This window comes from Felis catus, chromosome C1 (assembly GCF_018350175.1).
Source record: "Felis catus isolate Fca126 chromosome C1, F.catus_Fca126_mat1.0, whole genome shotgun sequence".
In the NCBI taxonomy this organism is placed as follows: Eukaryota; Metazoa; Chordata; class Mammalia; order Carnivora; family Felidae; genus Felis; species Felis catus.
Window position 1 is genome coordinate 62022923 of NC_058375.1, and position 12128 is coordinate 62035050.

At 36.5% G+C, this 12128-nt stretch overlaps 1 protein-coding gene across 5 annotated transcripts in view; it reads left to right on the forward strand.

Annotated features, from left to right (window-relative positions):
* The window catches only part of LOC101085560 (serine/threonine-protein kinase TNNI3K), a 285312-nt gene that overhangs the window by 113326 nt on the left and 159858 nt on the right, over positions 1-12128 (forward strand). For 4 of the 5 annotated variants that reach the window (XM_045036012.1, XM_045036010.1, XM_045036009.1 and 1 more), the window contains exons 12-17: positions 2314-2400; positions 3485-3541; positions 4514-4606; positions 4691-4748; positions 4875-5069; positions 5820-5924. In XM_045036012.1, coding sequence (XP_044891947.1) covers positions 2314-2400; positions 3485-3541; positions 4514-4606; positions 4691-4748; positions 4875-5069; positions 5820-5924 — 595 coding nt within the window. The remainder of the gene's footprint in view (positions 1-2313; positions 2401-3484; positions 3542-4513; positions 4607-4690; positions 4749-4874; positions 5070-5819; positions 5925-12128) is intronic. The other variant, XM_045036011.1, reaches the window with a different exon arrangement.

Below are 12128 nucleotides of genomic sequence, written 5' to 3' on the forward strand. Positions count from 1 at the left end.
CTGGTGAGTAGAGCCTGCTTGGGATTCTCTCTCTCCCTCTCTCTCTCTGCTCCACCCCTGCTCACTCGCCTACATTCTCTCTCACTCAAAATAAATACATAAACGTTAAAAAAAATCCTCAAGTGTTCCCCATTTCACCTACATTAAAATCCAAACTCTGTCGTAAAATCCAAAACTCCACATCAGTAGCATCAAAGTGTGGACTCCTAATCAGCATCACTTGTGACTTTGTCAGAAAAGCAACTCTCAGGTCCCACTGTAGACCTTTCAGTCAGAATCTCTGGGGGCAGGGCTCAGGAATCTGTGGTTTAACATGCTCTCCAAGTGATGCTTAAACACACTAAAAAGTTTGTGAAGCACCACCTGACGTGATGTGTACTCATCTGTTTCTCCAGCCAAGTCTGGAACCACTCTCATCCTTGCCTGTGATGCTCTGGCCACACTGGCCTTCTTTCATTTCTGAAGGTGTCACGTTTGCTCCCATCTTGGAACCTTTACATTATCTGTTCCTTCTGCCTACTAGTCTCTTTAGAAATTTGCCTATTGGCTAATGCCATTCGGGTTCTGAGGTTTCCCTGATTGTGATCACGGGAGAATCCAAAGAAAAAGTGTGAATAGGACTGGCTCCTCATTATTTCGTCATAACCTATGTCTGTGATTTGAGAAAATTATAGATCTACCAGTCATAAATTGATATCTGCGGATAAGAAAATGAACACCAGTTGTTAACTCGGTAGATTTAAGTTTTGCTACCAATTTTATTAATCATCATCACAATGTTGTTTTTCTTGAAGAAGCTGGTGTTGGGATATTACATTTGGAAAAGCTTTTTTTTTTTAATGTTTATTTTGTTTACTTTTGAGAGAGAGAGAGAGAGAGAGAGAGAGAGAGAGAGAGCAGGGGAGGGACAGAAAGAGAGGGAGACAGAGAATTCAAAGCAGGCTGTGGGCTGCCAGCACAGAGTTACAACACCTGGTTTGAACTCACAAACAATGAGATCCTGACATGAGCTGAAGTCGTTCGCTTAACCAACTGAGCCACCCAGGTGCCCCAGGAAAAGCTTTTAATGCTAGTTAGTATCTTAATTACTCCATCTCATGATCTTGCATGCTCTATTAAAATCTTTTTCTCTTTTTGAAGGGGGATTTGGTAAGCAGGCATAACTCTCAGCATATACTGTATACATTAGCTAGGTGTTTTCTGAATCAATGTTAACTATGAACCCTCTGTGATGGATAAGCACTTCTGCTTTCTCAATTCCTAAAGTGTACCATTTTTACAATGAGTTCTGTTGCATTTCACAAGTCTTTTGGCAGGGTCTTTAAGGCTGACTTTATTTTTCTCTTGTATAAATTAGCTTCAGTAGATTATTTTTATAGTTAAAACATAATACAATATCAAAAAGTTTAGTTCTATTTAAAATCATTGGTCTACACAGAGGAGCATTTAGCATTTTTTATCTTACACAATAAGTACCTATTACAATTAATAACACCCCCCCCCCTGCCTAATTTTGGTGGTGTTAGGTAGTAGAAATTTATTTCTCGGTTGTGTAAAAGTCTAGTGTGGGCATTTCTGGTCAGTAGATGGCTTTCTTCCATCTCCCATCTCCCAACCATCTGCATCCAGCAAGCACATAGGAAGAGTAGAGAAGGTCTTTTTCTAAAAGCCCAGAGTTGGAAGCAGCATCACTTTTGCTCATGTTCCCTTGGTGAGAATTTCTCTCAAGGCCATAACTGGATGCAGGGATGACAGGGCACTGACCTCCCGGGGTGGACAGCCATTCCCAGTGACAAAATCACTACATGAATGGGGAGTACAAATATTGATAGCAAGCCAGCCAGCTGTCTCCTGTCACAAAAACCTATGTAAATTATCTTAGGGCCATGTTATATACTGCAGTTGCCAATGAAATGTAATGTTCAATCAAAGCAAACTCATCCCTCTTTCCTGGTTACCATATGTGCTTTTCACCCTTTTAATGGTGCCCTTAGCACCTCATATTTCCTCATTTAAAAATTCTCATCATTATTCAACTACACTAAGCTTCTTGGGGATAGAACCAGAGTCACTGTTCTTTGTATATCCCCCACCCAATATAGTGCTTAACATAGAGTCTCACGTGTAGTAGAGTCTCAGTGAATTATTTTGACTGACTGAATGAATGAAAGTACTACATTCCTATTGCAGTATATTATCTCTTAAGATAGAGCCTATGCTTCAAGCTGTCTCTAGTCACTTTTGAGTTATATGGTGAGCTGAATAAATCAAACAGAAGTTAAGACTCTTTGTCCTTTTTGTCTTTTCATGAAGGACATGATCCGATTGTCACACTCCTGAAGCATTATAAGAGACCGCAGGATGAATTGCCCTGTAATGAATATTCTCAGCCTGGAGGAGGTATCACTTTCTTACTCAGTTTTTGTTGTTAGTACAATATTGTGCCCAAAGGTAAACCTTTTTTTTTAATGAAATTTATTGTCAAATTGGTTTCCATACAACACCTGGTGCTCATCCCAACAGGTGCCCTCCTCAATACCCATCACCCACCCCCCACCCCCAACCCTCCATCAACCCTCAGTTCATTCTCAGTTTTTAAGAGTCTCTTATGGTTTCACTCCCTCCCTCTCTAACCTCTTTTTTTTTCCTTCCCCTCCCCCATGGTCTTCTGTTATGTTTCTCAGGATCCACATAAGAGTGAAAACATATGGTATCTGTCTTTCTCTGTATGACTTATTTCATTTGTTTCTATTACTATTATATTCCAGGGTTAGAGAGGAGGGCATGTCAGATTAGCTTCATTTTAAGAAAACTTATGTCTGGGTGAAGCTGAAAATAAAGAAGCCTTCACTTGGGGCACCTGGGTGGTTCACTTGGTTGAGCATCCAAGTCTTGATTTTTGGCTCAGGTTATGATTTCATGGTTTGTAAGATCAAGCCCAGCATCTGGCTCTATGCTGATGGTGTAGGGCCTGCTTGAGATTCTCCCTCTCTCTCTGCCCCTGCCACACTCACTCTCTCTCCTTCTCTCAAAATAAATACACTTAAAACCAGAAGAAGCCTTCATTTAAGCTGTTTTTTCTAATTTACCAATCTGTAGTTCCTTCAGGTTTAACTAACATTCCCTGGACTGGGTTTCTATGAGGCTTATGCATGACTAGGAAGGCCTGGGTGAGCTGAGAGCAGTCATGTTCCATTTTAGTAATCTATTAAGGCAGGCCAGAGAATATCATACCCAGACACAAATTAAATCTGTTGGAGTCTGCTAGACCTTGTTTTTTTGTTTTTTAATCTTTTGTGTTCTCTCTAAATAAACACTCATTGTGCAGTTTCAGTATACAGAGAAAGACCTGGGTTAAAGCTATATTCTCACTTGGTTTTCTTAGCAAATTTCTTTTGTCACCTGCTTCTTTTTATAATGTTTAATGTTTGTGTAGAAAAAAATGATGGCTACCTTCAACTCTATAATCTAATTTGATTTCTAGATGGCTCCTATGTGTCTCTTCCATCTCCCTTGGGGAAGATTAAAAGCATGACAAAAGGTATTTCAATATGGGACAATTGTTACACTTTATCACTCAGGATAACAATTGGCTCACATACAATAACTTTCTATTTTGTTTCACATATTATACATGATGACTATTTTGCGTGCATAAACAATATTACCAACAAGCCATTGTTCCCACAGTTAATCTTACCTCCGTACTATTTTTCATATGGCATCTTGCTTCATGAAGGTATAACAGTGAGAATTTCATAAGTATTAAAGAAAGATCAAGTTCTTAAAGACATTTGTACTTTCAATGAAATCTAAAGTACCAATGTTAATATCTTTGAGGAGAATTGGGAATAGGTTTGCCATAGGAAAATAAATTTGAACAAAGAAGTTATTTTTCAAAAGACCCCAAATAAGTAATACCTTGGAAAATTCTTGTGTGGATGCTGCACATAGAAATTAATAGCATTGAATCAGGAAAAATTTTAAAATATATAATTCAACTATAAATTTATATGTAACTATTTAGAATTTGAAGTTTTTTAAAAAATTATCTTTGGTTTGGGATGTTTCCTCTGAATGATTCACATACTTATTTTTTGACATCTAACTGGCATCCCTTTGAGATTTAGCTGATGGATATTTGGCTAAGCCTACTGTGGTATGCTTCCGGGGTTGACCAGATAAAACTCCTTATCATGATGTGATACGAACTGTACTCCAGGGTTGCCATGTCAGGCAGACAAGCTAGTTATTGATCAGATTAGGAATAAACCCTTAGCCCTGATAACAAAGGTCAGAGAACAGAGACAGAAAACTAACATGATTTTAATGCAGGGAATAGGGATCATTTGTGATAAGGTTTTAGTATCTCCAAAGAGTCAACTGTATTTGGAAAATAGATGCTACTGGGGAATGACATTTTTCGTTAAGTAAAGCATGTATGTAAATCATGTGGACACATCCATGTGTGCTTTTTAATCTTAAAAAAGAAAATAACAATTCCTATTTGCAGAGAAGGCAGATGTCCTCCTCCTAAGGGCTGGATTACCCTCACATTTCCATCTTCAACTCTCAGAAATTGAGTTCCATGAGATTATCGGCTCAGGTAACCTAAGAAAACACTAGTCTGCTGTTAGTTTCAAGAGCTCAAGATAATATGTGTTTATTCATTTCTCTTAAACAATTTTAGGTTCTTTTGGGAAAGTATATAAAGGACGGTGCAGAAATAAAATAGTGGCTATAAAACGGTAAGCGAGCAAATGAGAAAATTTAGTATCAGACTGGAGTTGTGAACTTTAAGAAGCATATGCATGGCAAGCCCCTTGTTTTGATCCATCTGTTGACTGAGGATTCCCCGCTCCTGCCATTTGCAGTTACCGAGCCAACACCTACTGCTCCAAATCAGACGTGGATATGTTTTGCCGAGAGGTGTCCATTCTCTGCCGGCTCAATCATCCATGTGTAATTCAGTTTGTGGGTGCTTGCTTGAATGATCCCAGCCAGTTCGCCATTGTCACCCAGTACATATCAGGGGGTTCTCTATTCTCCCTCCTTCATGAACAGAAGAGGTATGGTTTTCGTGTTCTGACTTATCCTTTTAAGTGTCATTGGAATTATCCTTGCAACACCTCAGAGACTTTCTGCTTGGGTGACCCTTTACCTTCTGGCATCTCTGAATGCTAGGAAAGGTAGCATTTTAAAGATGGCTAATAATTTATGCCCAAGAATTATGTTTTAATGAATAGAAATATTTCCGTACTTTCTTAACAGGAATTCAGTTGAAGATAACAAATCCAAGGAATTTAAATTAGCAACTGAAGCTTACACTAATTAAGTTAATATGACATACCAATAAAGCAGATATATGTAAGCTCAGAATAAAATAATTATCAGGGGTCCAAGCATTTATGCTTTAAAGTTAAAAAAGAATAGCCTTGCACAGTCAATTCTAATTCACTTCCTAGATATATGCATACAATAATCAGAGTGTGGTTTTTCTCAGTTATTAAAATAGAATCAATTTTATGCTATTATAAAAAATTAAGTATAATGTTATAAATATTATAAACTCAAGTAAAATATTTTTAATATGTGGGGTTGATATCTAAACTGATTTAGAATTAAGCATTTTCTGATGTGGAAACCTATTTTTCCAGATTTTTTTGAATTTTTAGCTTAATCTTCAATAAAGCAAAAAAGGCTGAAAGATACACAGAATAACAAATCACACACACACACCATTGATTTCTTTTAGAAAGATGTGTTATTGGCTTTGACCATTTCTTTCTCACTAAATCTTTTTTTTTTTTTAATTCTAGGATTCTTGATTTGCAGTCTAAATTAATTATTGCAGTAGATGTTGCCAAAGGTATGGAGTACCTTCACAACCTGACACAGCCAATTATACACCGTGACTTAAACAGGTATTCCCCCCACCTCAAATAATGAACATAGGATTGTGTAACTAACTGGGAGTCTAAGACAGATTTAAGTGTCTGTTCACTGAAGATACAGTGCAAATCAGTTTTCTTCTTTGTGGGTAAGGGGAAAGGCTACTTTAAGGCTAGGTGATAGAAAGTTTTGTCATTGTCTTTTACAGAAATAGAAAGCTATATAACTGCCTCTCAGGGATCTTTCAAATCTATGAGAAATGGCCACAAAGAGAATGATGTCTGTAAGATTCACCAGCTAGCTTGTTCTCAAGTCAATAAAGTCAGATCAAAAATTTAGGTCAGAGACTATTATAGCAGGTCTCATACAAAGTCAGGTATTATAAGAGGTCCTGATTCAAATTACCTACTTTTGTGCTACCATTCTGATATTTTTCTAATAGTAAATTCAGCCAAAAACACAGCAGCTCATTTACCTAGTTTTCATGTGAAGTTATTTTCGTGTGGGTCAGAGACTTGAAACAAATACGGAATTATAGTATTCTAGGGGTAAAACCCCAAGGGATTTCAAAAAAACTCTAAAAAAATTTTTTTTAATGTTTATTTCTGAGACAGAGACAGACAGAGCATGAGTGGGGTGGTGCAGAGAGAGAGGGAGACACAGAATCAGAAGCACGCTCCAGGTTCTGAGCTGTCAGCACAGAGCCCAACACGAGGCTCGAACTCACAAACCGTGAGATCAGGACCTGAGCCAAAGTCGGTCGCTCAACTGACTGAGCCATCCAGGTGCCCCTCAAAAAAACTTTTTAAACAGTGAAAGCTTTCTAAGCAAAGTCTTACAAGAAGGCCAATATATAAAATGTAGCAGCTTTAGTTGAAGGCAGAATGCAGAGTACAGAAATCTGTTCACTTACCATTTTCTACTGCCCAGGAGAGAGATCCCCAGGCCACGTCTGTGGAGTCCCAAAGGTGCTGTGGAGAAGAGCTGGACAACCACTGATCTAGTTTATGAAGCGAGTCAGATTATTCAAAGGCAATAATTTTCATTGAATGATTATCAATAACATTCATATAGATCCCATACATAATCTTTTGTATAAAGTCCACAATTCTGAGACTACTAACAAGTAATCACTCCATTCAGCCTTTTGTTCAACAACTATTTGGGGATCTACTATGTTTGAAGCCTTTATACTTGGCCCATTAGAGCTTATGATGTGAAGCTGCCATATGCTCCATTCTCAAGAGCTTTTCACAGTTTTAGTAAAGCAGAGAAACACTTACCTAAGTATGTTTTAGGTATAAAGTAACAAGTTCCATAAGAGAGACATTTTAAAATTCAATAAAATTTCAGAAAGAAGAATATTAACTACTTCTGAGGAATTTAGAAACATCTTCATGAAAGAAGGGACATTTGAACTTGGCTCTAAAGGATGGGTAGAATTTGGGAGAGTAGCCTAGGCTTAGAGAAAACATTAAGAAAATAGAGATTAGAATGTTAAAGGCATATACAGGAACAATGAGTAGTTTAGCTTTAGTGGATGAAGTGTCTATGAATGTATGTAATATGTGTAATGTAGGAAGCATGTGATTGGGAAAGAAATTCAGGAAGATAAATTGAAACAATAGCACAGAAATCAGTGAATCCTAGACTTTAGGTAGTTTAGACTTTGTTCTGTAAGAAAGTAGGCAGTGCAAATGGTTGAGCTAGGAATCAGAAGTTTGGAACTGTGTTATGCAATAATTAATCTAGCATCATTGGAGAAGATCAACTTGATGGGAAAGTCAAGAAACTGATGAAGCAGTTGTTGCAGTAATCTAACTGAGAAGTAATGAAAAGCAGAATTTTACTAGTGGCAGTGGAAATGAAAGGGAGGACATATTAAAGATAGGGGAGATAAAATAAATTAGATATGAGAGTGAATCTTAGATATTAGAAGTAAATGTTTGTGAGATTTAATCCATTTAAAATTATTAGTTTTCATACAAAGGTCATTTCTTTGTTGTTATTAGGTTTTTGGGGTTTTTTTTACCTCTCTTTTTTTTAAAAATACTTATGTTAATAAGTTTTCATACAAAGGTCATTTCTTTGTTGTTATTAGGTTTTGGGGTTTTTTTTTTACCTCTCTTTTTTTTAAAAATACTTATGTTAATAAGTATTTTTTTCTTTGAGTTTCAGTAAAAATATTTAGGAAATAGATTTAAGTGATAAGTTAGCATAATATAAACTGATGATTTGTGAGGTTTAGGAGTGTTATCTTGTCATCACAACCATTTTGCATGTGGTATTAAAACAAATGAGTGATCATCGAAAGTTTTGTCTAGCTATAACTCTTCAATTATGGGGCAATTGGATGTGTATTCTGTTGCCCTGTGAGTAAATGCAAGTTGTTACCACCAGGTTGTAAAGCAGGACCAAAAATATAAATGATGATTAAAAGTAGAAATAGAACATTTACTGTGTAACAGATATGTTTATATTTACAATTTTTTCTGTTTCTAATAATTCAAATGCTTTAAATCATACCAAAAAGTCTTCAAATTTTATAAAACACTGTTTCATAGGTGCACCCAATGTAATAGAATCCCAAACTATTGCATTTATTATTTGTGAACTAGTTTTTACTAATCTTAATCTGCCAACAATAAAACATTCAGTTTTTCAGATTAATGCAGATATAACACTGTATATTGCTCAAAAGAGTATAAGTCTTTCTGCTTAGAGGGCTTACTACTCTATGGTTGGGTACATAGAACACGTGCCCAGGAAACAATTTATTTCCCATGTAAGGTATAAAATTACTAGGAACCAAAATGATTAAGTGGCAATTTTACTGGAAATCAAAGGATTTCGAGTAAGTCAAAGATCAAAGTAGAGTGGAAAGCTTCCTGGAGGATGTAGGGCTAAAGCTGGACTTTGAAGAATAGGCGTGTATCTTCCCTCAGTGTTCTCACAGCATACTAACCCTTGCATGTCTACAATGCTTCTGAAGTCCCACTGAAAGAGGTAAAAGGAAAGATGCCCATCAGAGTGAGGAACTCGGTCATGTTTGAGTTTTTGTATTGAAATGACCTGTTTACATTTTTCTTTTTTCCCACTAATCTGGGTGTGTCAGGGCTTCAAGAGCAAAGATCCTTTTCTCTTTATCACAGAGATGTTCAATCAATGCGTTTTTAACTGAACCAAGTTCTAGGGGCGTTTTGGTGAATATCGTTTCAGGAAGCAATGGCATAGTTGATACAAGTATGGCTACTTTTAGGTAGTCTAATTTTCCCAATACTTTTTTATGGTGCAAAGTAAAGAGGCTGTTTGAGCTTATTGATCAGCTTACAGAAAGGGGACACTTCTGTCTTTGGTTTTGTGGTTGTTGATTTATATGAGTGAGAGGAAGGAACTCTGCCTTTCCTTTGGCAAGCTTCTCACCATACAGGTCTGGAAGTTAATTTTGATCTTTAAGTATGTACTAAGGAGAAGTTGTAGGAATGAGTAAGGAAGTGGTTCTTTCCAATGATGATGATTAGAATGATGATAATACCCACCATTTATTTACCACTCACAATGTGAAAGGAGTTCATGTATGCTCAGTTAATCTCACGACAATTCTATAACATAGCTATTATTATCTCCACTTTACTGATAAGGAAACTAATTCCAAGGTGACATCCATAACATACAGTATTTTTAACATTATGTTATGCTGTCCCAAGAACAACAACAAAACCAAGTCAGAACAGAGAAACAGAGGTTGATGGTATTAATAAGCATCATCAGCATTTACCAACTTTGCTTTTTGTGTTTCCTGTGACCCAAATAATTTCTCATGTCATCTCCTTGTGTTTCTGTGTTCCTGCTTTATTTCTTCTTTTACAACCCATGTTCTTTTCGTGTGGAACAGAAAATCTATATAATATGTTTCCTTTGGTCTATAGTGTTTAAATATTTTTTTAAAATTTTTTAATATTTATTCATTTTTGAGAGAAAAAGAGAGAAAGAGCACGAGCAAGGGAGGGACAGAGAGAGAGAGAGAGAGACAGACACAGAATCTGAAACAGGCTCCACACTATGAACTACCAGTACAGAGCCTGATGTGGGGCTCGAACTCACAAACCGAGATCATGACCTGAGCCGAAGTCAGACGCTTAACCAACTGAGCCACCCAGGCACCCTTAAATATTTTTTTAAATGTATATAGCTTTAGACAGGAATGAACTTAACAATTTGTTGTAGACCCCACTACCTACCAACTTACCAACTTATACTTGGCCCAATTTATACATTCATTTTGCAGCATTGGAGCTTGCAAAGCACGGTTTACAGCTAACGGCTTTGAGCCTTTTTACTGAATACAAACAGCTCTCTGTGTTTCCTTGGAAAAGTACATTTTCCAAATTGTTTAACATTGAAACCAAAATATCATTGCAAACATATATGGATCAAATGAATGGTCTTTTCCCCTGTATAAGTATATATAACAACACTGTATGCAATGAAATAGTGATACTTCATAGAGCGGCCATTGTACTCCCATGAGATATGTATATCAAAGCATTTTGTAAACTGTGAAGCACTATACAAATGACATTTGCTATTGCTATTAACCCTTCACTTGTTCCCTTATATGTAGAAGATGGAAAATACTCTACAATATTCTCATACATATCAATATTTCTTTTTATGTAACACAAGTAATTAGTTGGGGGTGTAGGTCTACATCTGAGAAAGACTACTATTGATTTTTGAGTGTCAGCTTATTTGGGTATCAATAAAGGAAAATAATTAATGACAATTTAAAAACAGCCAACTTACTCATGAATAATGACAGATACTATAAACTGACAAAGCTGGTAAAGGCTAAAAGAAGGTTAATTTTGAAGATCACATTTAACTAAATTTGTGAAGGTTTCAAAAAGCATGAGAGAAAAAATTATTGGTAAAAAATGTTTAATAATTGTTTTTAAGCTGATGTGTGCATACGCCTTTCAATTGAATTCACATATAAAAGCCTTGCATTGAAAAAAACTCAGTCAAGTACGAATAAACGAGTTGTTAACAGTTTCTTCTAACTACTCAACTGTTGGGTACAGTGGTATTCCTTAGTTCTTATAGTCTACTCTCAGCTATGTCTTTCCCTGGTGACTTTCCCAATAAGTGGTTATGTAGAGTTTAATATTCACTGGCAAATATTACCTTGCAAAGAATTCTGAAGTTCTAAATGCAAACCAATTGATTACAGTGCAATAATTATAGTAGATCATGAAAGAGAATCCACTGAAACTCATGAAATCCTTCATAACTCTACTTTGTAATTCTCTAGTATTAAACCGGTCACAGTGACATTTTAAATTTTGTCAAAATTTTCTCATCCATTTCCACTTTCAAAGTGGAATGAATTAATTAATTAATATGAATACTTGAGTGCTTAATATGAACCAGAGTCTATGCTATGCCTAGGGATACAGCTGAGAATGATAGCCCTTAGCATTTTTTTTCTAGAAGAGCTTGGAAGCTAATGAAGTATTTTCCCAAATTTCCCTATCATAAGCATCATCTGGGACCCTCATAAAAAAAACAAGGGGTGCCTGGGTGGCTCAGTCGGTTAAGTGTCCGACTTCGGCTGGGGTCATGATCTTGCGATTCATGAGTTTGAGCCTTACATCCGACTCTGTGCTGACAGCTCAGAGCCTGGAGCCTGCTTTGGATTCTGTGTCTCCCTCTCTCTGCCCCTCCCCCACTTGTGCTCTGCCTCTCAAAATAAATTAAAACATTTAAAAAAAATTAAAAAACAAAAATTCAAAGACTCCTCCTTTAAAGGCACAGATTGAGAATGTCCTAAAATGGGCCTAAGAATCCATACTTTTAAACAAGATTACCAGCTAATTCTTATGATCAAACAAGAAGGGGAAATATTGTCCTAACAGTTTTCTCAACCCCAGCTGCACATTAGAAACTGTGGGAGAACTTTAAAAACAAAAACAAAAACCTGATGCTTCTTTCATCAGAATTTCCAGAGGTGGGGCCCAGTTACCATATTTTTATAGAGCACCCCTGGTGATTCAACCTTTGAGAACAACCTTCAAGTCTCATGGCAATTACACTAACCATTTGCCATACAGTCTCACCCTTCTCTGCTGCCAGAGTGGAGTGGGAATATTGAGGAATTAATTCATAGTAGAATTCTAAATGTTTTGAGAATAATTGCCCAAAGTACAGTATAATCATTCATTCATTCATTCATT